General features: G+C 43.6%; 1 protein-coding gene across 1 annotated transcript in view; it reads right to left on the bottom strand.

Moving 5' to 3' along the window:
- mthfd1l (methylenetetrahydrofolate dehydrogenase (NADP+ dependent) 1 like) overlaps positions 1 to 18,798 on the bottom strand; it is a 160,891-nt gene extending 142,093 nt beyond the window's left edge. The window contains exons 1-3 of the mRNA XM_063056298.1: positions 18,601 to 18,798; positions 8,070 to 8,154; positions 4,502 to 4,546 (exon numbers count right to left, since the gene is read on the bottom strand). Of these exons, the coding sequence (XP_062912368.1) occupies positions 4,502 to 4,546; positions 8,070 to 8,154; positions 18,601 to 18,758 (288 nt within the window). The 5' untranslated portion in view covers positions 18,759 to 18,798. The remainder of the gene's footprint in view (positions 1 to 4,501; positions 4,547 to 8,069; positions 8,155 to 18,600) is intronic.
- Between the last annotated feature and the right edge of the window lie 8,303 nt (positions 18,799 to 27,101).

Genomic DNA, 27,101 nt, shown 5'->3' on the forward strand with positions numbered 1-27,101 from the left:
TCCATAACAGGGAGATAGGGTCATAAAGCATTTGGCACATTGGCCTTCATAAATCAAAGTACTGCTGAAGTTGTATAAGACCTGGGCGAGGCTTTATTAGCAGAATTGTGTGCAGTTTTGGTCACCTACCTACAGGAAAGATGTAAATAAGATGAAAGAGTACAAAGAAAATTAACAGGAATGGTGCCGGGTCTAGAGGACCTGAGTTTGAGGAAAGATTCAATAAGTTAGGACTTTATTCCTTGGAACATAGATGATTGAAAGGAGATTTGATAAAGGTATACAAAATTATGAGGTGTAGAGACAGGGTAAGCGCAAGCAGGCTTTTTCCACTGATTATGGGTGGGACTAAACCAGAGGTCATGGGTTAAGGGTGAAAATTTTAAGGGGAACATGAGAAACTTCTTCACTCAGAGGGTCATGAGAGTGTGGAACAAGCTGCCCCCACAAGTGGTGCATGCAAGCTCGATTTCAACGTTTAAGAGAAATTTGGATAGGTACATGGATGGTAGGTAGGATGGTATGGAGGTTTATGGTCCCGGTGCAGGTCAATGAGAGTAGGAAGTGCAAATGGTTTGGCACGGAATAGATGGGCTGAAGGGCCTGTTTCTGTGATGTACTTTTCTATGCCCCTATGAGTCCATCACCACGACTCCTGAGTTGTCCCAGCCCAACAGGCATTTGGGTGGGGTAATTGCCTGGCTGGAACAGAGAAATGTCGGTTCCGCTACTTGGCTAATCCTGCCAGAAGCATACAGTTTGCTTGTGTCAAAGACTAAACCATGCATGTCTAAGTACACAAGGCCAGTACATTAAGTTTCTTTTAAAAGCCAATTAAGCTCATTATAGTTCCAATCTATAAAACTCTCCATAGCCCTCATTTCAAAATACAAATTACAAAGTAATTTTATTATCGATGTACGTACGTCACCATATACTATCTTGATTCATTTGCTTACACGCATTCACAGTAGAACAGAGAAATGCAAAAGAATCAATGAAAAACTACAAAGACTAAGAAACTGTGCACATATACAAGTCAATAATTCTGAGAACATGAGTTGTAGAGTCCTTGAAAGTGAGTCCACAGGTTGAGGTCAGAGTTAAGGTGGATTGTTCCTCCTCTTCACCCACTTCCATGAAAATTACTTAAGTTATTTAGCCCAACACACAAAAAGCTGGAAGAACTCAGCAGGCAGCATCGACAGAAGGAAATGGACAGTCAAGTTTCAGGTTTAGACTCCATCAAGACTCAACAATTGTCCATTTATTAACGTAGATGGCACCTGACCCACCAGGTTCCTCCAGCTATTTGTGTGTTGTCCAAATTTCCATAACCTGCAATCACTTGTGTCTTATTGTTTGGCTCTTTGATCCTCTCAGTAGATAATCTGGACTTTTATCTCACTCCATTTTGTGGGATCTTGCACTGGTGCTCAGAATCAAAAAAAACTTAAAAGAACCTGGACAACAGGAATTCTGCAGACGAAGGGTCTCGGCCTGAAACGTCGACTGCGCCTCTTCCTATAGATGCTGCTTGGCCTGCTGCGTTCACCAGCAACTTTGATCTATGTTGCTTAAAAGAACCTGGGAAAGGTTTCTTGACAGACTGATTGCCAGGCATCTACGACAAAGGCCATGGGCTGCAATTCCAGTTGAGATGATAAGGGTCGATTAATTTTAAACTCGCTCGTAAGAAAATGGGAAAAACAAACAGAATGCCGGAGGAGCTTAGCAAGTCAGGCATCAGCTACAGAGGGGAACAAACAGTTGATGTTTCTGGCCAAGGTCCTTCGTCAGGACTGGGTAGGAAGGGGCAGAAGCCAGAATAAGGGAAAGGAGCACAAGCTGTCAGGAGACAGGTGAAACCAAGTGAGGGGAAAGGTGGATGGGGAAGAAATTGTAGTAAGAAACTGAGGGGAAAGGTGGATGATGTAAAGGGCTGAAGAAGGGGGAATTTGACAGCAGAGGACAATGGACCATAGAAGGTTCAGAGGGAGGTGACAAGCTGGTGAGAGGGTAACCAGAATGGGGAGGTGGGGGAGATTACCAGAAGTTGGAGAATTCAATGCTCATGGAGGTTACCCACCGAGAATACGAGATGTTGCTCCTTGAACCCGAGTTTGGCCTCATCATGGCAGTAAAGGAGGCCGGGGGCGGACATGTATGAGTGGGAATGGGAAGTCAAACTGAAACAGATAGCCACTGGGGAATCCCGCCTTTTGCCGGTGGACAAAGCACTGCCCCAATCTGTGACAGATCTAAACTGAGATTCTGCCCGACTTGCAGGGCTCCTCCAGTATCTGCAGAATCTCGTTTATCATTAGCAGAATATTTAGCCAGTTGTGTGAACAAATCAGACAGCAGGGATACTTCAGTCATTTCATTTACCCAGTCTCAGACTGAACACATCCTTCATTCACTTTCCTCACCTTTTCACTTCCTGCAGTAAGCAACTTTCAGCTTCATCAGTAGCAAGTTCCAGATACTAACCATTAAATTAAGAGAAAATGCTTCATACTGAATAAACAGGGGCATTTGGATTTTCACACATGGGATGCAGTTTCATCCCATCTACTTTGCTCAAGAGATTCACAATTTATAAAGAAAATCTTCCTTTTCTGGCGCCATCTTAAATCTTCCCACATTAGCCAACAGTTTTCAGGTATGCAAAATACAAAGATTCCCAGCTTAACCATCGAAATCTAATTACTTTATTCCATTCCATCTATTCTGCTCATCATCTTAAACACCTCTAACAAGTCATTGCTCATCCTCCTTCACTCCAAGAAGAAAAGCCCTGGCTCGCTCAACCTTCTCCCATTGACATGCTCTCTAATCCAGGCACCATCCAGGTAAATCTCCTCTGCACCCTCTCTAAACCTTCCACATCCTTCTTATCAGAGAAGAACTGAACACAGTTCTCTGAATATGGTCTTAACAGAGTTTTATAGAGCTGCAGCATTACTTTGAGGCCCTTGAACTCAGTCCTCTGACTAATGAAGGCCAGCATAGCATATGCCTTCTTAACCACCCTATCAACCTGCATGACAACTTTAAGGACTCTTTTGACACGGAACCTCAAGAATCCTCTATTCCTCCACACTGCTAATGATCCTATCATTAACCTTCTACTCTGCCTTCAAGTTTGACCTTCACCTACTTTTCTGGATTGAACTCCACTACTCCTCAGCCCAGCTCTGCATCCTATCAATGTTCCATTATACCTATGTCAACCTTAAAACACCACCAACCTCCATGTCATCTGCAAACTTACACACTCAAATCATTTATAATTTTTTTTGAAAAAAATCACAAAGACCAGGGGTCCCAGAACGGATCCTAGTCACAGTCCTCCAAGCACAATATAGTGGTGTGGCACGTAGCACAGAGGTTAATTCAGTGCTCTACAACACCAGAGGTTCAATTCCCACTGCTGTCTCCAAGTTTGTACATTCTCCCAGAGGCCTCATGGGTTTCCTCTGGGTGTTCAGTTTCCTCCCACATTCCAAAGACAAGGGTCAGTGAGTTGTGGGGCACACTATGTGGAGTTGGAAGCTCGGCAACACTTGAGCTGCCCAGAACAATCCTCGTTGATTCGATTTTACAGAAACAATGCATTTCACTGGATGTTTCAATGTACATGCGACAAATAAAGATAAATCTGACCTTTATCACCTTCTGCCTTCACTGTCAGATTTCGCTGGAGCCCATGCCTCCTGATTTTGTGAATGATCCTAATATGGGGAAATCTGTCAAACTTCTTACTAAAATCCATACACACCACATCCATCACTCTACCCTCATCAATTTTTGTCACTTCCTCAAATGGTCAATCAGGCTCATGAGACATGACCAGCCACTCACAAAGCCATACCAACTATCCCTAATTAGACTATGTTTCTCCAAATACTTGTGCATCCCACCTCTAAACACAACTCCCAGGATTATCCCTACCAGCTGTTTTCAACAAAGAACTAACATTTGCCACTCTCCAATCTTCTGCTAACTACATCTGTGGCCAGTGAGGAAACAAAAGTCATCGCCAAAAGTGCAGCAATCTCTTCCCTTGCTTCCTGTAGTAACCTGGGGAATATTCTGTCCAGTCCTAGGGACTTAGCTATCCTAATGTTTTTCAAAAGTTCCAGTACATCCTCTTTCTTGACCTTGACATGTTTCAGTATATCTACACTGACCTTACATTCATTAAGGTCTTCCACACTGGTGAACACTGAAGCTAAATATTCATTGATGAACTCCCCTGCCTCCTCCCACTCCTGAGATGTTTTCCATTTTATCTCTGATCGGTACTACCATCACTCTAGTCATCCTCCTGTGCTTCACATACGTGTAGAATAACTTGGGAGTTTTCCTTAATTCTTTTCATCAAGGCCTTCTCATGACCCTTTCTAGCTCCCCGAAGTCCCTTCTCAGGCTCCTTCTAGCTACCTTATCTCTCTCTCTCAAAAGGCCTATTCTATTACAGGGTAAGAAAACTCACCTCTTCTGCCATCTTCTTCACATCCGAAATATCACCATCTCCTGCCTAAAAGGGGAAAAAAAAAGACATCTTTTAAGCAAATGGGAGCTCCAACAGAATTTGCATTCTGAATCACCCTCCAGAAAATATACATGGCAAAGCCAGAAGGAAATTTACTTGATGGTTACAGAACAGGAGAGTGAAACAATGGGAAGATCAATCAGATGCAGAGAATAGCAATCATATTTTTACAAACATCGTATAGACAGGGTTGTAATTGCTGGTACATCAATCAACATTACAAAAACAGGTTGATCATTACACTGCTGTTGGTGGGAGCCTGCTCGTAATTGACTGGTTGGTAGGATAGAGCAACTATACTTCGCTATCAGTTTCCTGGCTGCAAAACAAATACAACATCCCAAATGGTACAATATAAAGATTTTTAAAAACTTTTCAGATACATTTCTTCTCATTACTGTTCATTAACTACACTTTATGCTCACTCCACCTCTTGAAAATACAGCTTCACTATTTACTCGTGTCTAATCTTGGTGATCGTCAGCCAGTTTCCTAACTGCACATTATACTATCAATCATTGATAAATATCAAATATTATTTATCAATGACTGCCTCAGTGTTATTCACTAATATCATCTCTCGTATCTCAAGCCAATTCTGTGCCTTTGCTGCCATTGTCTCTTTACCCTATTAGACTTATTACGAGGCATCAACATCCCCTTCCACTGGAGACATTTATTATCAACTCCAGTCCGACACCCTCAAGCATCCGAATTCTGCCTTGCTCAGACTTAATCATTCCAACAATCACACCTTGAAATACAAGCACACACCATAAAACCTCAACTATTTGGACACCTGGCCTAACATTTCCTTATGGTCCATTGCCAATTAATGTTTGCTAACATATTATGAAGTGCCTTGGGTCCTATTGCAAAGCAATGCAAAACTAATGTTATCAGTATTACCAGAAAGGCAGAACAAGTCTTAAGAACTTTAAGATGGGGTGCAGCACAATATTTTATTAAGCCATAAACTTGATGACTAAATTGGCCACTTTCGATGCTGGCTCGTAGAGCAATCCAAATCCCTAGCTAATCTTCCCTGCAATTGATTCTCCCCACACTCCAATTACCTCCCACTCACTAGGAGCAGCTTAGTGACCAGTTAACTTACAACACAACATTCCTTTGGGACGTGGGAGAAAACCCACATGGCCACAGAGAGAACAAGCAGATTGCACACAGACAACACTGGAGACCAGCAATGAACCTGGGCCATAAGAGCAGAGAGGCAGCAACTCTACTGTGCCATCCACAAAGTGTAACACCCTCATCCTGAGGTTATAAAAATTGTGGGTGTGTCCAACTCCAGATGCGCAGAAAAAATTTAGGGTGATGCATCAGTTTAAAAAAAAGAAAACAGCTTTACTAATAACAAGTTATTAACAGTAGAAGTATTACCCCCACCCACCAACACTCATCTTTCACACTATGAAGAGACATCTGGTCATTGTCTCATTGCCTTCATGGGATCTTGCTACACACACTTTAACAGATGCAATTCCAACCACTGTTCAAAACTACTTTTATGAAATTCATTCACACAGGTGCCAGTGCAGTATTTAATACCTATCCCAAAGGCACTCAAGCATGGCTGTAGGTCTATCTGGCAATTCCTCCCACATTGGAGCAAAGAGCTCCAGGATTTGGATAACAAAGAACAGCATAAGATGATGGGTGACTTGTTGGGAATAAATGGGTGCAGAAACCCAAAGTTCTTGTTGCCCTAGTTGTTGGGATTGAGCAGTACTCTGAAGCCCTGACAAGTTACTGCTATACAATTTGTGGTTGGCACAGAGTGTACCACAGTGAAAAGAATGGAGTGATGGATGAAGGATTGCTGGATAGGAAATAGGGAGCTGAGGGAATAAAGGGACAATGAGGAGAATGGCTGGTCCGGATAGTTCACACTCAGAACATCACTACAAATACACTCAGATGAGAAAGCATTCCAGCACGCTCCTAATTTGGCTGCTTAGAAGATGGCAAGGTTTGGAGAGTTGAGAAAAATCTCTTCGCACAGTATGTTGCCCTTTGTGACTCTAATGTGTTTGACAGGTTCAGTTAACCTTCAGTTCAATGGTGTCCTCCTGGATGTCTGAAAGCTTTGTCCTCCTGGATCTGTTGTGGCAAAGTGCAATTGATTGACCTGGGGGAGCAGGGGGTGGTGACTATCTCATCCAGCTAATGGTCATTGCCCTGCATTTCTGTGGTGCAAGTTTTGTCACTTAACACCCCATTCTAGAGTAGTCTAACCTCACAAACACTGCTGTACTAGCAAAGGAGCTCCAAAATCTGAGGGGCAGGTTTTTCTAGAGAGAGTGGTGGTTATATGGTATGAAATGCCAGATGTGGGAGCCAAGACAGACACGATTATAGTATTTAAAAGGCAATTGGACAGTTATTTTATAGGAAAGGAGGACTATGGGCCTAATGCAGGCAAATAGAATTAGCATAGAAATTCTTTAGGTGCAGGATGCCTATCCTTGAACAACTACAACTAAACCTCTATATGCTGGGTATGACTCCAATGAACTATCCCTCAATTCCCACTGACTACAGTTCTGCCAGGTTCTTCCCGACAGTACACTCACCACCTCCAATGTGTCTGCCCACCTACTGGACCTGCAGGTACTGGTGAATAATTAAGAAACCCGAGACTTTGACTGTAGGTTATAGTTTAGTGATTGCAACAAAAGACTTGCTTGATTTGCTGAACTTCTCCCACTTCAAGCAAAAGTTCCTGAACATTCTATAGGAAGAGCCTATTAGCCTGAGTATGCCTGCCAATCTAAATCCAATGCTTAACTGGCTGGACCCTGAGATAATCTGAGACCCAACGATTTCTTCATGCCTCAGTTGATGACCTTTATCAGAATTATATCATTAAAGTCAACACTAACATACAACAATGGTTTTGCATTTTAGTAATCTTCTCCTAAATAGTCTTATCCAATTACAGGGAGACTTAAGCAGTTGCACCTTCTACCAGGTGATCTGATACTCTGGTATGTTAGTGCAGTAGTAATTTATTCATAAATTTACTTCTGATTACTAGTTAAATATTAGTTGAAAGGAAAATCTAGAAAAATTAAGCAATTATCTTAACAATTTGACTGGCTCACTAGTATCCTTTGGCAATGGACCACTGTGCACTTGTCTGGTCTGGTTGTTCCACAACCCCAGTTCAACTCCCATATTGTTGCCTCTTCAGGCCCTTTGCAGAGATGCATCAAGTCAGCCAATGACAACCAAGTTGGGAAATGGATGCAGAGCTTTCAGCTAACTGTGAGAATGAACAAATGCACTAAGGTGCTGAATCACAGCAAGGTCACCAGCCACTGACCGAATAAACCAGTGGGGAGAGGCACTGCAAAGTGGCCAGAATATAGTATTCTTTCAGGTATGAGTCCATATCAGGGCAAGGACTGAAAGTATTTTCTGATTGTTAATTAAAAGAAAATCTAATCAAGTATATTTGCTTTCCATGCACCTTAAAACTTACCTGCACAATGGCCAGTTTTGGGTGAAAACCTGTTTCATATTTCTTCAAGGCTACCAACTCTGCTTTACAATTCAGAATTATTTGCCTGCAGCAAAGGAAAAATTCAAAATTTATATTACATTTCAACATTTGTAATCTCGCCACATAGAAACAATTGATACAGTACTATGCAAAAGTCTTAGCACAAGCAAAAAAATCCTGTAAAGCAAAGATGCTTTCAAAAATAATGGAAAGTTTTTAAATATGATGTAACACCCTGGGAAAGGTTTCACTGCTAACAATGATTTTTCTGTAGAAGCAGTGTTTGGGTTATCGTTAAAGATAATGGGTGCTTTGGAATGTGAAGGGAGTGTGCTTTTCGTGTTGTGTGCCTGACACCGGTGTGAACTGGGCCTTTTGTCTGGTGAGAGATAAAGGGAGAAGACGCCAGAGGGAAGAGGTTGTAGGATTCAACCTGGAGCGGGGCCATGATTCAACAAAGCCCTGGGAGATCGAAGGAGGATTGGCAAAGGGGAAACCGTGAGCTCCAACTTGACCACATGAGACTTTCTTTAAAATGGGCCCTTTTTTTTTTTTGCTTTTTCTTCACTAACCCTTTAGTCAAATTAATTATAAAGCTAAAGCATTTAATTGTATGTGGTGTACTGTGTCATTTCGTGGTACTTATTCGTAATGAGGTAACAAATCATGCAGCAACCACACACACACACACAGGGGTCTTCGGGGTGGGCTCGCACCTCAATCTCACGTTTGGCAGGGCCTGAGATCGTCTTCCCCAGACTTACGCAGCCGACGGAACCAGAGTGTTTCAATAAAATTATTACTATAAAGAGCAATAAACAGTACAAAGCTAAATCAAATTAATATTTGGTGTGACCATCCTTTGCCTTTAAAACTGCAACAGTTCTCTTAGGTACACTGTCGTGCAGTTTTATAAGAAAATCAGTCGGTAGGTTGTTCTAAACACCTTGGAGAACTTGCCACAGTTCTTCTGCAGAGTTTGGCTCTCTCACTTGCTTCTGTCTCCAGGTAATCCCAGACAGCGTCAATGATGTTGAGATCAGGGTTCTGTGGAAGCCATTCCATCCAAAACCATATAAAAAAATCTAGGGTGCCTAATATTTTTGCACAGTACTGTATATACATGTGATATCAATTTATATTAGAATGATAAAAGTAACAATACAGACCCATGCCAACCAAGATGCCCATATAAGCTGGTCCCATTTGTCCATATTTGGCCTGTATCCATCCAATCCTTTCCTATTGCATACTTGTCCAAATGTGTTTTATTATAGCAGTCTGAATCAGTTTGAGCTGCTCATTCCACACATGCACCACCCTCTCTGCGAAGAAGTTGCCTTTTCAAGTCCCTTTTAAGATCACTGCCCTCTCACCCAAGACCTACAGCTTTTGATTTCCTTTACTTCCAACCCAGTTGATAAAAATGCACTAACTCCTCCAAAATTGTAGTTACACACATTACCAGACTGTTGCGCTGCTCTGGGGTCAGAGCCCAAACTAACACAGCAACTCCGAGCAAGGTCTGCCCCCCACCACCCCACTCATCTTGGCAGCAAGAAACTCATTCGCAGGAAATTAAGATTTTGCTCCTGGCAATGAAGTAGCACAATCTCAGACCCCAATTATCATTGTGCTGAAATATCTAAATACTTAGAAAAATAAACAGGTGTGGAAGTACCACTGAAAGCCATCTGTAGAGGAGGAAGGGCATGGATGAAGACTCATTCTCCCAATGTTCTGTGATTTTGATTTTGGATGTAGAGACTTGTAGCACCTTCCAGCCGAACGCACCAACATCGCCCAAATACAACCATATGACCAATTAACCAGCACATCTTAGGAATGTGGGAGGAAGCCCGAACACCCAGAGGAAACCCACGTGGTCATAGGGGAGAACACACAAGCTGCTTACAGGCAGCAGGAACTGAACCCGGATTGCTCGTGCTGTAATAGCATTACGCTAACCACTACGTGGGCAGACACAGCACATACAGGCCACAATTTATTATTGGTCTCCAAGCAATAATTACCCACAATGACTAATGTCTGCATGGAGGGAGTTCGGTAGATTTTTCCTTGAACATAAGGATTTCTCATGGATGCTTTGTTCCTCTCATATTCCATCAGTGTGTAGGTTAACAGTTTAATAAGTCTGTGTTGTCCCAATTGTTGGCAAGTGGTCAAATCTTGGGGGAGCTGAGGGAAACATGCAGAGAATAAACTGGACCTATCGTAAATGGATGGTCGATTGTCAGCACAGACTCAATGAGTTACAGAGCTGTTTCTGTGCTGTTTGATTCCATGAAGCTGAACAAAGGACTTAAACTCTGTTCTAAAATGAAAAAAAATCTCTCAAGGCCAGTTACAACAAAATACAAGTTTCTCTCAAAAGTTACAAACATGATACAAAAGTTACAGAAATTATAGCACAGGAAACCACCCAACATTGCGTGCCTGCGCCCATCCAGCTCTTGAACAGGTGTCGAAATCTATCCCCAACAATACCCTTGTGATTTTTTTTTTAAATCAAAACTTAAATGTTTCTCCATAGCTTCCTCTTTTGACCCCTACTACCAATACCCCCTAAAATTACAATTCAGTGAGAAAATCTTTCCTTCCATTTCTAAACACCTTGGTGGAACATCATTCTGGTCAAGTTTCAAACTTTCCTTTGTTCAAGTACTTTCCTATAATGAAGCACCCAGAACAATAAACACTAATCCATAGCTTTGATTTGAACTAAGTACAGCAGTAGTCAGCATGTTTTAAGTGAACTCCACCGACAGAGTCAATATTTGTCAGAATTTTTTGCTGAATCACCAAATGATTCCTTTAAATCATCTGAGCTTGACTCCACAGGCATCATAACCTGTGTGTACGTGCAACTGGACACACTCTCCAAGCCAGAAGCTAGCAGGTTCATGTACCAACCAAGGGACCCCATCACAACATCAGTGAGAACTTCGGAACTGTGCCCAAGGATATGTTGATGACCACTCCCATGATCAATTTTCAACAGATAGGCAGTAGAAGAACAAAAGAAAAAGCATTGCAATCATGGAAACAGCAGATTCAAAAAGCAAGCTGACTGATGCACCCCACAACCAATGAGGTTTCATCTTTCAGGCAAGATATTGGACCAAAGCTCTAATGCTTTCTCAAATGAATGCAAGAGACGCCATAAAACTTTGAAAAGAGTTATCCTGGCCATCATTTAACCTCTCAACCGAGAATGCTGAATTGTTCTCTGGCCACTAGCATGTGCCAATTAGTCATGTACAACACATCACATGTTACTGGTCATATTTCCTACATTACTCTTCAGAAATATGTCACTGCACTGAAGTCATGAATGGGACTGTGCAAACACAGATGACATTCACTGTTTTTGAAGTAGATTTTTTTTTAATACAAGGAACTATACTCATCAGGCAATTACTTGCTGGGGAAACCGCCAAGAACCAGCAATCTACTTAACAAGCTTTCTCGATGAGGAATCCTTGCTCCAAATAGGTGGCTCTGTTCTCTGCTATAGAACCAATTCTGTTTCTCAAACACCAAAGACTCATCCCTGTGGCCATTCTTTATTGACTAGCCTGGGGCACTGGGTGAAGTGTTCTTCTGTGGAAGGCAATGGAGTCAAGCCTTCTCTGCCACTACATAGCCTTCCCACACAACAGGCACTAGCTGGGGGTCCAAGCCTGTACCTGCTCCATATAGAACTGGAGTGACCCAGGACAACCTGAGCAATACATTTAACCCTCTGCACGCAAATTAGGTCCCTTTATACCCTCTCATCCCTTTTCCCATTTCCTGAATGCTAGCTTTCCACCTCCCCGTAACCCTTTAAACTCCTCTGAAGTCCCTTTAAACCATCCTTACTCAAAGTTCAAAGTAAATTTATTATCAAAGTATATGTCACCAAATAATCACAAGATTCATTTTCACGCAGACATTCATAGTATAGCAAAGAAATGAATCAATGAAAAATTACAAAGACGCTTATATGCAAAAGATGGCAAAATGTTTAAATGCAAAAATACACAAATAATAAATAAATAAATAAATACTGAGAACACGAGTTGTGGAGTTCTTGAAAGTGAGTCCATAGGTTGTCTTCAAAGATCAGCTCCGTGTTTATGGTGAGTGAAGATGTCCACGCTGGTTCAGAAGCCTGATGAGGGCAATAACTTAGTTTTCCAAATCCCAAACTTATTCCCTTTCCCTCTTCCATCCGAGGACCTCATTAAACCTATTTTCCTCTCAACCAAGGTGCAGTTTATCATCCACCTACATAACAATGCCTCATTCACTTTTCTCCAGCAGTTACTCAGGTACTGGCTTCAGAAGTTAGATCAGTGCTGAGGATGTGTTATAGATTAGCAGCATCCTGAAGTTAAGAAACTACTTTGCTGCCTTGGCAAGGTAATTCTTCACTGGGTGGTCCAAAGCATTGAAATGTTGACTATGTCGCAGCTCAATAAAACTCTGGTTAGGCCACATTTTGAATATCACATTCAGTTCTGGTTGCCTCATTATAGGAAGGATAGTGGAAGTTTTAGAGAGGATGCAGAGGAGATTCACCACAATGCTGCCTAGATTAGAAAGCACACCTTATGAGGATAAATTGAGCAAGATAGGGCTTTTCTCTTTGGCGAGGAGGATGATAAGTGATTTGATTGAAATGTCCAAGATGATAAGAGGCATACTAGAGTAGACAGCCAGACCCCCCTCCCCCCCAGGCAAAAATGGTTAATACAAGGGGGTATAACTTTAACATGATGGGAGGGGAAGGATATCAGGACTCTTCCACCCCCACCGATGACCCCTTCTCCCGTCTTCAACCCTCTTCTTCATGGACACCCCGCTCTGGTCTTCTGCCTGCTCTGGATCTCTTTATTGCTAACTGCCGACGGGACATCAACCGTCTCGACTTCACCGCACCTTGTTCCCATTCCAACCTCACTCCTTCGGAACGCTCTGCTCTCCACTCCCTCCGCACTAAACCTAACCTTACTATTAAACCCGCCGATAAGGGGGGTGCTGTTGTAGTCTGGCGTACTGACCTCTACCTTGCCGAGGCACAGCGACAACTCACGGATACCTCCTCTTATTTACCCCTTGATCGTGATCCCACTAAGGAGCACCAGGCCATTGTCTCCCACACCATCACCGACTTTTCAGGGGATCTCCCATCCACTGCTACCAACCTTATAGTTACCACACCTCGCACTTCCCGTTTCTACCTCCTACCCAAGATCCACAAACCTGCCTGTCCTGGCAGACCTATTGTCTCAGCTTGCTCCTGCCCCACCGAACTCGTTTCTGCATACCTCGACACGGTTCTATCCCCCCTTATTCAATCCCTCCCTCCCTATGTTCGTGACACTTCTCACACTCTTAAACTTTTCCATGATTTTAAGTTCCCTGGCCCCCACCGCTTTATGTTCACCATGGATGTCCAGTCCCCATATACTTCCATCCCCCATCAGGAAGGTCTCAAAACTCTCCGCTTATTTTTGGATTCCAGACCTAATCAGTTCCCCTCTACCACCACTCCGCTCCGTCTAGCGGAATTAGTCCTTATTCTTAATAATTTCTCCTTTGGCTCCTCCCACTTCCTCCAAACTAAAGGTGTAGCTATGGGCACCCGTATGGGTCCGAGCTATGCCTGCCTTTTTGTTGGCTTTGTGGAACAATCTATGTTCTGTACCTATTCTGGTATCTGTCCTCCACTTTTCCTTTGCAACATCGACGACTGCATTGGCGCTGCTTCCTGCACGCATGCTGAGCTCGTTGACTTTATTAACTTTACCTCCAACTTTCACCCTGCCCTCAAGTTTACCTGGTCCATTTCCGACATCTCCCTCCCCTTTCTAGATCTTTCTGTCTCTATCTCTGGAGACAGCTTATCCACTGATGTCTACTATAAGCCTACTGACTCTCACAGCTATCTGGACTATTCCTCTTCTCACCCTGTCTCTTGCAAAAACGCCAAACCCTTCTCGCAATTTCTCCGTCTCCGCCGCATCTGCTCTCAGGATGAGGCTTTTCATTCCAGGGCGAGGGTGATGTCCTTTTTTAAAGAAAGGGGCTTCCCTTCCTCCACCATCAACTCTGCTCTCAAACGCATCTCCCCCATTTCACACACATCTGCTCTCACTCCATCCTCCCACCACCCCACTAGGAATAGGGTTCCCCTGGTCCTCACCTACCACTCCACCAACCTCCGGGTCTAACATATTATTCTCCGTAACTTCCACCACCCCCAACGGGATCCCACCACTAAGCACATCTTTCCCTCCCCCCCCCCTGCTTTCCGCAGGGATCGCTCCCTAGGCGACTCCCTTGTCCATTCATTCATTCATTCCCACCCCCCCACCATCCCTCCACACTGATCTCCCTCCTGGCATTTATCCTTGTAAGCGGAACAAGTGCTACACATGCCCTTACACTTCCTCCCTCACCACCATTCAGGGCCCCAGACAGTCCTTCCAGGTGAGGCGACACTTCACCTGTGAGTCGGCTGGGGTGATATACTGTGTCCGGTGCTCCCAATGTGGCCTTCCATACATTGGCGAGACCCGACGCAGACTGGGAGATCATTTCACTGAACACCTACGCTCGGTCCGCCAGAGAAAGCAGGATCTCCCAGTGGCCACACATTTTAATTCCACGTCCCTTTCTGACATGTCTATCCACGGCCTCCTCTACTGTAAAGGTGAAGCCACACTCAGGTTGGAGAAACAACACCTTATATTCCGTCTGGGTAGCCTCCAACCTGATGGCATGAACATTGACTTCTCCAACTTCCGCTAATGCCCCACCTCCCCCTCGTACCCCATCCGTTATTTATTTATATACACACATTCTTTCTCTCACTCTCCTTTTTCTCCCACTGTCCCTCTGACTATACCCCTTGCCCATCCTCTGGGTTTTTCCACTCCCTCCCCCTTTTCCTTCTCCCTGGGCCTCCTGTCCCATGATCCTCTCATATCCCTTTTGCCTATCACCTGTCCAGCTCTTGGCTCCATCTCTCCCCCTCCTGTCTTCTCCTATCATTTCGGATCTCCTCCTCCCCCTCCCACTTTCAAATCTCTTACTAACTCTTCCTTCAGTTAGTCCTGACGAAGGGTCTCGGCCTGAAACGTCGACTGTACCTCTTCCTAGAGATGCTGCCTGGCCTGCTGCGTTCACCAGCAACTTTGTGTGTTGAAGGATATCAGAGATTTTTTTTTGAAAAAAAGAGTGGCTAGTGCATGGAACCCAGGGGTGGTGGTAGAGGCAGATACATTAGGGACATTTAAGAAATTCTTCGATAGGCACATAAATGAAAGAAAGATGGATGGCTATGTGGGAGCAAAGGGTTAATTGATCCTGGAACAGGTTAAAATGTCGACACAACATTCTGGGCCAAGGGGCCTACATTGTTCCAGGTAACCCCTTTGCAGGCAAAAGTACAGGACACGAGGATGTAGAAAAAGATGGGATCCAAGCTGTAGCGCTTAACTAGCCGGGCTTCCAACAAACTTGTTTGAATCAGACCACCTAACAATATAGAAAACTGCTCAGATATGTCCTGCTCACAAAGATAAAATTAATCCATTCCAATTAATCACTGCCTTGTAGACTTTCAACTAAAGATGCTATCAACCATACTATTAAGTGGCATTTATAAATAAGTTGCTTACCATATGTTCAGACTGCGTCCCACTAGGACTTCTCACCTCCAGCTCCATAAACTGGGTTCAAGCATGTACCAAAGAACTGAATTCCAGGTACGAAGTGAAAATGATTGTCCTTGACAAGAGGACAGTATTTTTCTAATTGTGACATCAATGAGCCCTGGTAAAAACTAAAGCCAAAAGGGAAAACACTCCGTATTTGGACTAAGACCTCACACAAAGAAAAACTTGTTGTTAGAATCATTCCAGCCCATCATTGCAGGAATTCCTCAGGGCGATGCTGCAAGTCTAACTTCTTCAGCTGCTTTGTCAAATGTCTTTCCTTCACCCTGGGCTAAAAGCTCAGGCATTAGTCCAATAGTCAATTTCACGCTGAACTCCTCAGCAAAATGAAGCTGCCCAAGTCCAGATGTCTGGCTACACCAGAAATGGTCTGATAAGAGACAAAATAACATCCATCTCACACATGTCACGGCCAACTCCAACCCCTGAAAGGCAATGGCATTACGATTGCCGAGATCGTACCATCAACCAGAAAGTTAACAGGACCAGATTTACAAGAGCAGGTTAGGGCTGCAGAATGTTGTGGGAGTGACTTAGCTGCCAAATCAACACAGGCTTTCCCCAATCTACAAGGAACAATCCAACTGACTGACACTGCATCAACCACATAAGCAATCAGCCTCCCCAGCAGCAACACATGGTTGCTTCTGCACCATTGGCCCCAAACACAAGCAACCAGAACCTAATAACTTGGGCAGTGTTTCAAGGCACGATACAGCTCTACATCATGAGCAAAAATAGATGTGAAATATACAGTGGGCTATTTTCACTCCTTTGTTTAGTCTGTACCCACACTCCACAGTTCAAACCCATATGGATGACTCTGCCACACCCCCGGACAACTCGTTCCTCCTCTCCCCACCCAACACCTGATTGTGATGCCAACAGCCAACTGATGCTAGTCTTTCATTCTGATGCCAATCCTCTCCATGCGTCCTTTTTTTTTAAATCAACAAACTGCTGGAGGACCTCAGCTGGTGAAGGAGCAAAGGGACTGTCAGTGCTTCAGGCCAAGACCCAACATCAGGACCAAGAGCGTACAGGATAGGTAACCAGTTTCCAGAGAGGAAGGAGCAAGGAAAGGGGCTGGGAGGCGATGAGTGAGGTGATACAGGTACAGTGGGGGATAACAGGCAGATGGATACAGGCAGAGGAGGATGAATTTAGAGACAGACTGGTGGGTGATGGGTTGAAACAGATAATGGAAAAAGCAGGGGTTGGGGTAGGGCAGGAGAGCACAGGTAAGGGGGCAGGAAGAGACAGATTGCCCGTAAAGTGATAGGTGAAAATGGAACTGGTTTATTATTGTCACATGCACTGAGGTACAGTATAAAACAGTAATAGAATGCAGAATAAAGTGTAACAGCTATAGTGAAAGTGCCAGGCAGGTAGACAATAAGGTGCAAGATCACAAGGATATAGATGGTGAGGATAAGAGCCCACCTGTTGTATTAGGGAACAGGCAAGCAGAATAAGGGAGGAAATAAACACTGGCAAGACCAAGCATAGACCAGGTGACTGTTTTGCAGAACACCCATGCTCTATTCACAATGACCTTCTGGTTGTACATGTCTGAACTCTGCTCATTCCCACATTAACTTGCCTTCAGTCTCCTTCACTGTCACAGAGGCTGAACACCAGTAAGAACAGGATTTCATATTCCTGCCTACAACTAAATAACACAAACACTGATCTTGAGTTACACACACACACCGTGATCCTTTCCCACCCCTAATCCACCCAGGTTCTCTCTCCCATTATTCACCTTTGTCCATTTCACCCCTCCACTCATCACTCACTCTCACCTGGTTCTACCAGCCCATCATTCAAACAACTATCCACCTGGGTTTCTTCTCCTTTGACATATCCTACCCCTCTCCTCCGCCACTCAGCTGTGCCAGCCCTTCCTTCTCTGGTTCCGCATCACCTTGCAGCCCATCCCACCCTACCACCTGGCTCCATCTGCCTAATTCTGACCTTCATTTCACCAACCACTCACCAATTTATCTTTAAACATCACTCTCCCCACTGCTGCCCCAGCATCATCACCCCCACCCCCCTCAGCATCTGGCATTTACCAACTCGTCTCATCCCTCCTTTTCACATATCTTCCTACTACACCACGAGTTCAGATGCGCCATACAACTCTTGTACCCCCACAATTCTTGTAAATATACGTTAATATAGAACTCGTGCGTGAAAAAAATTGACGCATGGAACGTAAAAGGTTGGCCACTCCTGCTCTACATTTTAGTCCTGATGCAAGGTCTCACCCTTGCTCTACATTTTAGTCCTGATGCAAAGTCTCAACCATCCTTTTTGTTCCAGATTCCAGTGACCACATTATCTTGAATATCTTGTTTAATCCCTCTTCTACACCATGCATCCTTGCTCTCTCTACAAACCATCCTAACCACCCCGAACTGTAGCCACCTCTTCTCTCAGCCACAGATGTAAATACTCATTTCTTTACGTAAAATATTTGCCTCCCCGGTCCACAGCCACTCGTATCGTCAGCCAACGTGACCGAACATCACTACCTGGTCGCTGACACATCCCTTCAGAACTTCCTGTGCCCAAACCGCCTGCCGCACTTCCTATTCTACATGAGTGGGTATGCAGTAAAAAAACACACACACACACAGAGTGGCCGTGAAAACTAATGGCGAGTTCTCCGATTTTGTCAAAGAAGATGCTATAAAATTGCAAGTGCAGGCTATATAGCGCCATGGAGACTCCCAGCCCGGAATCCTACTTACCTGATGCTCCTCATCACGTCGGTGCAGGGGAGCTGGCGGCCGGCTGCCGACCCCTCCGTGGCTCTGTGCTGGGCGCGGAGGGCGGCGAGCCGCGGGGCGCCGGCGCCCCTCAGCCCGGCCGGTAACCGGGAACGACTCCTCGCCAGCTGCGTCCACATGGCCCCGGCGCTCCAACGAAGTGTGGAGACTGAAGCTTCCGCGCGCCTCCGCCCTTAGCCCCGCCCTCTTAAAGGGACCGTGTCTGGTGCCGCGCCGCAGCCTCCCGTCCCCTCCTCTCCTTCCACCGGCGGCCTCTGGCCTGGCCTGGCTTGACACTTTGCCCCAGGGATGGGCCTGGAAGGAGGTCAGGCGGTAGCAGATACCTAGAGCAGTTGTTTTCGGGTTAGGGTTAATGTAACTGAAGTAGCTGCTATGATTCGGTATTATATAGAGTGATGTGTATAATGACTGTATGCCAGGCAGAATAGGGCGTGATCTGATTAATAACCTTGCTAATCAGACTGAATTAAAACTCGAATCATTTGGGCCGAAGGGCTTATTTCTCATTTGATTACATTTACATCCAACATTCCTAAATGATGATACCCAAATTAGATTGAGAGATGTTGTGTAACGTCTTTCAGTGTTCTCTGTTCGTTGGTGTGGCTAAATAAACTGTTGCTTTTTTTGCATGCACCCCATTCAGTTCACCGATTAATGATACCAATTCTGAAAGTCTGTAGGCATAGGATCCAGGGAAACTTGGTAGTGTGGTTTCAGAAGTGGCTTGCACCACCAAAAGCTGAGGGTAACAGTAGCTGGAGCATATGCTGCCTGGAGGTAGGTGATTTTTATAAATGACTTAGATAAGGAAGTTGGAAAAGTGGGTTAGTAAGTTTGCAGATGACACAAAGTTTGGAGATGCTATGGATAATGTAGAAGATTACAAAGGAACATTGATAAGATGCTGAACTGGGCTGAGAAGTGGCAAATTGAGTTCATTCTGGTGAATTGTGAAATGATACTCCGGAAGGTCAAATCTGAATGTAGAATATAGAGTTAATAGCAGGATTCTTAGCAGTGTGGAGGAACAGCTGGATCTTGTATCCATGTCCATAAATCCCGCAAAGAGGTAATGTTGCAGCTCCAAAAAATTCTGGTTAGACCACACTTGGAATATTGCTTTCATCTCTGATTGCCTCATTATAGGAAGGGCGTGGAAGCTTTAGTGAGGGTGCAGAGATTTACCAGGGTGCTGCTTGGATTAGAGGAAAAGTTAAATGAGCGAGGGCTTTTTGCTTTGAAGCGAAGGAGGACAAGATGTGACTTGACAGAGATGTATATGATAAGAGGCATAGACAGAGTTGACATCCAGCATGTTTTCCCCAGGGTGAAAATGGCCAATATGAAAGCACATTGTTTTAAAGTGATTGGTGGAAAGTATGGGGGGGTGGGGTCAGATAGTTTTCTTCCCCCACATAGAGTGGTGGGTATGTGGAACATGCTGTCAGCGTGGTGGCCAAGGCGATACATTAGGGACATTTAAGAGCCTCTTAGATAGGCACATGGATGAAAGAAAAGTGGAGGGCTCTGCATGAAGAAAGTGTTAGATTGTTCTTGGAGCAGATTAAAAGATTAACATTCTGGATTGAAAGTCCTATACTCTGCTGTACTCTTCTATGTTCTATGACTGTCAAAAAAGACTAAATTAAATGGGGATTTCTCTTCCATAAAATCATAAGACCATAAGATTTCAGAGCAGTATTAGGCCAATTGTCCCATCGAGTCTGCTCTGCCATTTAATCATGACTGATCCATTTTGCTCTCAGCCCCAATCTCCTGCCTTCTCCCTGTATCCTTTCATGCCCTGACTAAACAACCGCTGCCTTAAATATACCCAATGACTTGGTCTTCACAGACACCTGTGGCAACAAATACCAAAGATTCACCACTCTCTGGCTAAAGGAATTCCTCCTTATCTCCGTTCTAAATGGATGTCTCCCTCTTCCGCGGCTGTGTCCTCTGGTTTTAGACTCCCCCCCATAGGAAAGACCCTCACCACATCCACACTATTGAGGCTTTTCAACATTCAATAGGTTTCAATGAGGTCAACCCTCATTCTTCTGAATTCTGGTGAATACAGGCTCAGAGCCATCCTCATAGTCTTTCTATCCCAGAATCATTTTCATGAGCCTCCTTTGAAACCTGTCCCACGTTAGCACATTCTTTCTTAGATAAGGAGCCAAAAATTGCTCACAATATTCCAAGTGAGGCCCCACCAGTGCCTTATAAAGCCTCAACATTACATTCTTGTTTTTGTATTCTAGTCAACCTCATCCTCAACCTAGTGCTTTCTGACATCTTAAAGATCAATCCCTACCTCAGTTGAAACTATGATCCTTCCCTTTCAAATAGATTTAGATAGCCCTGCAGCACGGAACACCTAAATGTGAAGAATGGTTTAGTTATGGAATCATACATACCAAAACAGCAACTTTGGCCTAACTGGTCCATGGTGACTGGGATATTCCATGCAAGTCCATCCCATTTACAAATGTCTGACCCATACCCTTTGAAACTCTCCAATGCCCAACTGTCCTTTAATAGTTGTAGTTATACCTGCCTCAACCCCCGATTCCATAGAAATACCACCCTTATGTAAAAACATTTGCCCCTCAATTTTCTCTTCAATCGCTCACCTCTCACCTTACACCTCTTCCCTCTAGTTTTTGATTCTGCAACTCTGGGGAAAAGGACTGAGTGAATTCAGTCCATCTAGATTCCTCATGAGTTTATATACCTCAGTCCTCTTATCTGCGAAGGAATAAAATCTGATTCACATCAATCTCTCCCTGGAACTCAGTACTGTACTTCAAATCCTGGCAGTATCCTTGGAAATCTATTTTGGACTTTAACAATGATAAAGTATTCTTCAAGAGGATTTGCTAACCACCAGTGAGCTCAAAAGACAATTCTTATTATAATCATCTGTATCATCAGTAAACTGCCTCGGACATCTTCCTTCACAACTTCCCATTTTTACTTACTGAGCCATGTGCTTTCCCACTCTGGTGCAATATTAACACTAAATCTGTATTTCTGCCGAGAACGTTGTTTGGTCTTTATTACAAAGAACCTATCAAATGCTGAATATCCTAAATCTGCATAATAAACTGCTTACTGGGTAGTTCATTCATTAAATGATTGAACTAGAAATCCAGAATAACTGATTTAGGGGCAAGATTTAAATCCTCACATGGCAGCAGGAAATATTTAAATTATTTTAATAAAATTACTCTGGAATAAAAAGCTATCAACTGTTTTGGTGATTTTTAAGTCTGCCAGTCTTGCAAAATGTAATTAGTATACTAATGTTCATTTGAAACACAGAAAGAGGCCTTTTGTGACAAACTCTATCATTCAATACAATCATAATCTCAATACTATAGATATTGATGGCTCTTAATGGCCTTTGCATTGAGAAATCTAACTACCTTCCTGAATATATTTAACAGCTTAGAAATAATTCCATAGGTTCACCACCCTCTTCGTAGAAGAAAATAATCTCAATCCTACAATAATGCTTTGTTCTAGATTCTGGGATCCATCTGTCTATCTGGTTAGAATTTTTCATTCTTCGAAGCTAATGAACATAGCTGTAAATCAACCCAATCTGTCATTACAATTCTGCCTTCCCAGGAACTGGTCTGGTGAACCTTACTCCAATTCCTCAAATAGCAAGTACATCTTTCTGGTAGGGAGAACAAAACTGCACACAATGTTGTCTCACCAAGGCCCCTATATACAGTTGAAGTCAGAAGTTTACATACACCTTAGCCAAATACATTTCAACTCAATTTTTCACAATTCCTAACACTTAATCTTAGAAAACATTCCCTGTCTTAGATCAGTTAGGATCACTATTTTAAGAATGTGAAATATCAGAATAATAGTAGAGAGAATGAGTTATTTCAGCTTTTATTTCTTTCATTACTTTCCCAGTGGGTCAGAAGTTTACATATACTTTGTTAGTATTTGGTAGCTTTGCCTTTAAATTGTTTAACTTGGGGCAAACATTTTGGGTAGCCTTCCACAAGCTTCCCACAGTAAGTTGCTGGAATTTTGTTCCATTTCTCCAGACAGAACTGATGTAACTGAGTCAGGTTTGTAGGCCTCCTTGCTCGCACATGCTTTTTCAGTTCTGCCCACAAATTTTCTATGGGATTGAGATCAGAAAATGATGTCGTCTGGTTCATAGAAACCATAGAAACTACAGCACAGAAACAGGCCTTTTGGCCCTTCTTGGCTGTGCCGAACCATTTTCTGCCTAGTCCCACTGACCTGCACACGGACCATATCCCTCCATACACCTCCCATCCATGTATCTGTCCAATTTATTCTTAAATGTTACAAAAGAACCCGCATTTACCACCTCGTCTGGCAACTCATTCCATACTCCCACCACTCTCTGTGTGAAGAAGCCCCCCCTAATGTTCCCTTTAAACTTTTCCCCCCTCACCCTTAACCCATGTCCTCTGGTTTTTTTCTCCCCTTGCCTCAGTGGAAAAAACCTGCTTGCATTCACTCTATCTATACCCATCATAATTTTATATACCTCTATCAAATCTCCCCTCATTCTTCTACGCTCCAGGGAATAAAGTCCTAACCTATTCAACCTTTCTCTGTAACTGAGTTTCTCAAGTCCCGGCAACATCCTTGTAAACCTTCTCTGCACTCTTTCAACCTTACTTATATCCTTCCTGTAATTTGGTGACCAAAACTGAACACAATACTCCAGATTCGGCCTCACCAATGCCTTATACAACCTCATCATAATATTCCAGCTCTTGTACTCAATACTTCGATTAATAAAGGCCAATGTACCAAAAGCTCTCTTTACGACCCTATCTACCTGTGACGACACTTTTAAGGGAATTTTGTATCTGTATTCCCAGATCCCTCTGTTCCACTGCACTCCTCAGTGCCTTACCATTAACCCTGTATGTTCTATGTTAGATTGTCCTTCCAACGTGCAATAACTCACACTTGTCGGTATTAAACTCCATCTGCCATTTTTCAGTCCATTTTTCCAGCTGAAAACCTTCCTCACTGTCTACTACACCTCCAATCTTTGTATCATCAGCAAACTTGCTGATCCAATTTACCACATTATCATCCAGATCATTGATATAGATGACAAATAACAATGGACCCAGCACTGATCCCTGTGGCACACCACTAGTCACAGGCCTCCACTCAGAGAAGCAATTCTCTACCACCACTCTCTGGCTTCTTCCATCGAGCCAATGTCTAATCCAATTTACCACCTCTCCATGTATACCTAGCGACTGAATTTTCCTAACTAACCTTCCATGCGGGACCTTGTCAAAGGCCTTACTGAAGTCCATGTAGACAATATCCACTGCCTTCCCTTCATCCACTTTCCTGGTAACCTCCTCGAAAAACTCCCAACAGATTGGTCAAACATGACCTACCACGCACAAAGCCATGTTGACCCTCCCTAATAAGCCCCTGTCTATCCAAATGCTTGTAGATTCTGTCTCTTAGTACTCCCTCCAATAACTTACCTACTACTGACATTAAACTCACTGGCCTATAATTTCCCGGATTACTTTTCGATCCTTTTTTAAACAACGGAACAACATGAGCCACTCTCCAATCCTCCGGCACTTCACCCGTAGACAGCGACATTTTAAATATTTCTGCCAGGGCCCCCGCAATTTCAACACTAGTCTCCTTCAAGGTCCGAGGGAATACTCGGTCAGGTCCCGGGGATTTATCCACTTTAATTTTCCTCAAGACAGCAAGCACCTCCTCCTTTTTAATCTGTACAGTTTCCATGGTCTCACTACTTGATTCCCTCAATTCCATAGATTTCATGCCAGCTTCCTTAGTAAATACAGACGCAAAAAACCTATTTAAGATCTCCCCCATTTCCTTTGGTTCCGCACAAAGCCGACCACTCTGATCTTCAAGAGGCCCAATTTTATCCCTTACAATCCTTTTGCTCTTAATATACTTGTAAAAGCTCTTTGGATTATCCTTCACTTTGACTGCCAAGGCAACCTCATGTCTTCTTTTAGCCCTCCTGATTTCTTTCTTAAGTATTTTCTTGCACTTCTTATACTCCTCAAGCACCTGATTTACCCCCTGTTTCCTATACATTTCATACAACTCCCTCTTCTTCTTTATCAGAGTTGCAATATCCCTTGAGAACCAAGGTTCCTTATTCCTATTCAATTTGCCTTTAATCCTGACAGGAACATACAAACTCTGCACTCTCAAAATTTCCCCTTTGAAGGCTTCCCACCTACCAATCACATCTTTGCTAGAGAACAACCTGTCCCAATCCACGCTTTTTAGATCCTTTCTCATTTCTTCAAATTTGGCCTTCTTCCAGTTCAGAACCTCAACCCTAGGACCAGATCTATCCTTGTCCATGATCAAATTGAAACTAATGGTGTTATGATCACTGGAACCAAAGTGCTCCCCTACACAGACTTCCGTCACTTGCCCTAATTCGTTACCTAACAAGAGATCCAATATTGCATCCCCTCTAGTTGGTCCCTCTATATATTGATTTAGAAAACTTTCCTGAACACATTTTACAAACTCTAAACCATCTAGACCCCTAACAGTATGGGAGTCCCAATCAATGTATGGAAAATTAAAATCCCCTACCACCACAACTTTATGTTTCCTGCAGTTGCCTGCTATCTCTCTGCAGATTTGCTCTTCCAAGTCTCGTTGACTATTGGGTGGTGTGTAATACAATCCCACTAATGTGGCCATACCTTTCCTGTTTCTCAGCTTCACCCATAAGGACTCAGTAGACAAGCCCTCTAATCTGTCCTGCCTGAGCACTGCTGTAACATTTTCCCCAAACAAGCAATGCTACTCCCCCACCTTTCATTCCTCTGCCTTGATCACATCTGAAACATCGGAACCCTGGAATATTAAGCTGCCAGTCCTGCCCCTCCTGTAGCAGTTTCACTAATTGCTACAACATCATAATTCCACGTGTCAATCCACGCCCTCAACTCATCCGCCTTCCCCTCAATACTCCTAGCATTGAAATATATACACCTCAGAAGATTTTTACCACTCACAACCTTTCTATCAGCGGATTTGCTTAAACCTTCAACATCATTTATTTTCACCCCAGCCACACTGTCAGCTCTGGCACTCTGGTTCCCATCCCCCTGCAAATCTAGTTTAAAGCCTCCCCAATAGCACTAACAAACCTCCCTGAAAGGATATTGGTCCCCCGTGGTTCAAGTGTAACCCCTCTCTCTTGTACAGGTCCCACCTGCCCCAGAAGAGGTTCCAATGATCCTGAAATCTGAAACCCTGCCCCCTACACCAGTTTCTCAGCCACTTGTTCCTCCTCCAGAGCATCCTATTCCTACCCTCACTGGCACCTAGCACAGGTAGCAATCCTGAGATTACCACCCTTGAGGTCCCGCTTTTCAACTTCCTACCATCCTTGGGAGAAATTTCCAAACGCCTGAAGGTACCACATTCATCTGTACAAACAATAGTACGCAAGTATAAACACCATGGGACCACATAGCCATCATACCGCTCAGGAAGGAGATGCATTCTGTCTCCCGGAGATGAACATACTTTGGTGCGAAAAGTGCAAATCAATCCCAGAACAGCAAAGGACCTTGTGAAGATGCTGGAGGAAACAGGTAGACAAGTATTTATATCCACAGTAAAACGAATCCTATCTCGACATAACCTGAAAGGCTGCTCAGCAAGGAAAAAGCGACTGCTCCAAAACCACCATAAAAAAGCCAGACTACAGTTTGCAAGTGCACATGGGGACAAAGATTTTACCTTTTGGAGAAATATCCTCTGGTCTGATGAAACAAAAATTGAACTGTTTGGCCATAATGACCATCGTTATGTTTGGAGGAAAAAGGGTGAGGCTTGCAAGCCGAAGAACACCATCCCAACCGTGAAGCATGGGGGTGGCAGCATCATGTTGTGGGGGTGCTTTGCTGCAGGAGGGACTGGTGCACTTCACAAAATAGATGGCATCTTGAGGAAGGAAAATTGGATGTATTGAAGCAACATCTCAAGACATCAGCCGGGAAGTTAAAGCTCGGTCTCAAATGGGTCTTCCAAATGGACAATGACCCCAAGCATACCTCCAAAGTTGTGGCAAAATTGCTTAAGGACAACAAAGTCAAGGTATTGGAGTGGCCATCACACGGCCCAATCCGATAAAAAATTTGTGGGCAGAACTGAAAAAACGTGTGTGAGCAAGGAGGCCTACAAACCTGACTCAGTTACACCAGTTCTGTCTGGAGAAATGGAACAAAATTCCAGCAACTTACTGTGAGAAGCTTGTGGAAGGCTACCCAAAACGTTTGACCCAAGTTAAACAATTTAAAGGCAATGCTACCAAATACTAACAAAGTGTATGTAAACTTCTGACCCATTGGGAAAGTAATGAAAGAAATAAAAGCTGAAATAACTCATTCTCTCTACTA

This window comes from Mobula hypostoma, chromosome 8 (genome assembly GCF_963921235.1).
Source record: "Mobula hypostoma chromosome 8, sMobHyp1.1, whole genome shotgun sequence".
NCBI lineage: Eukaryota > Metazoa > Chordata > Chondrichthyes > Myliobatiformes > Myliobatidae > Mobula > Mobula hypostoma.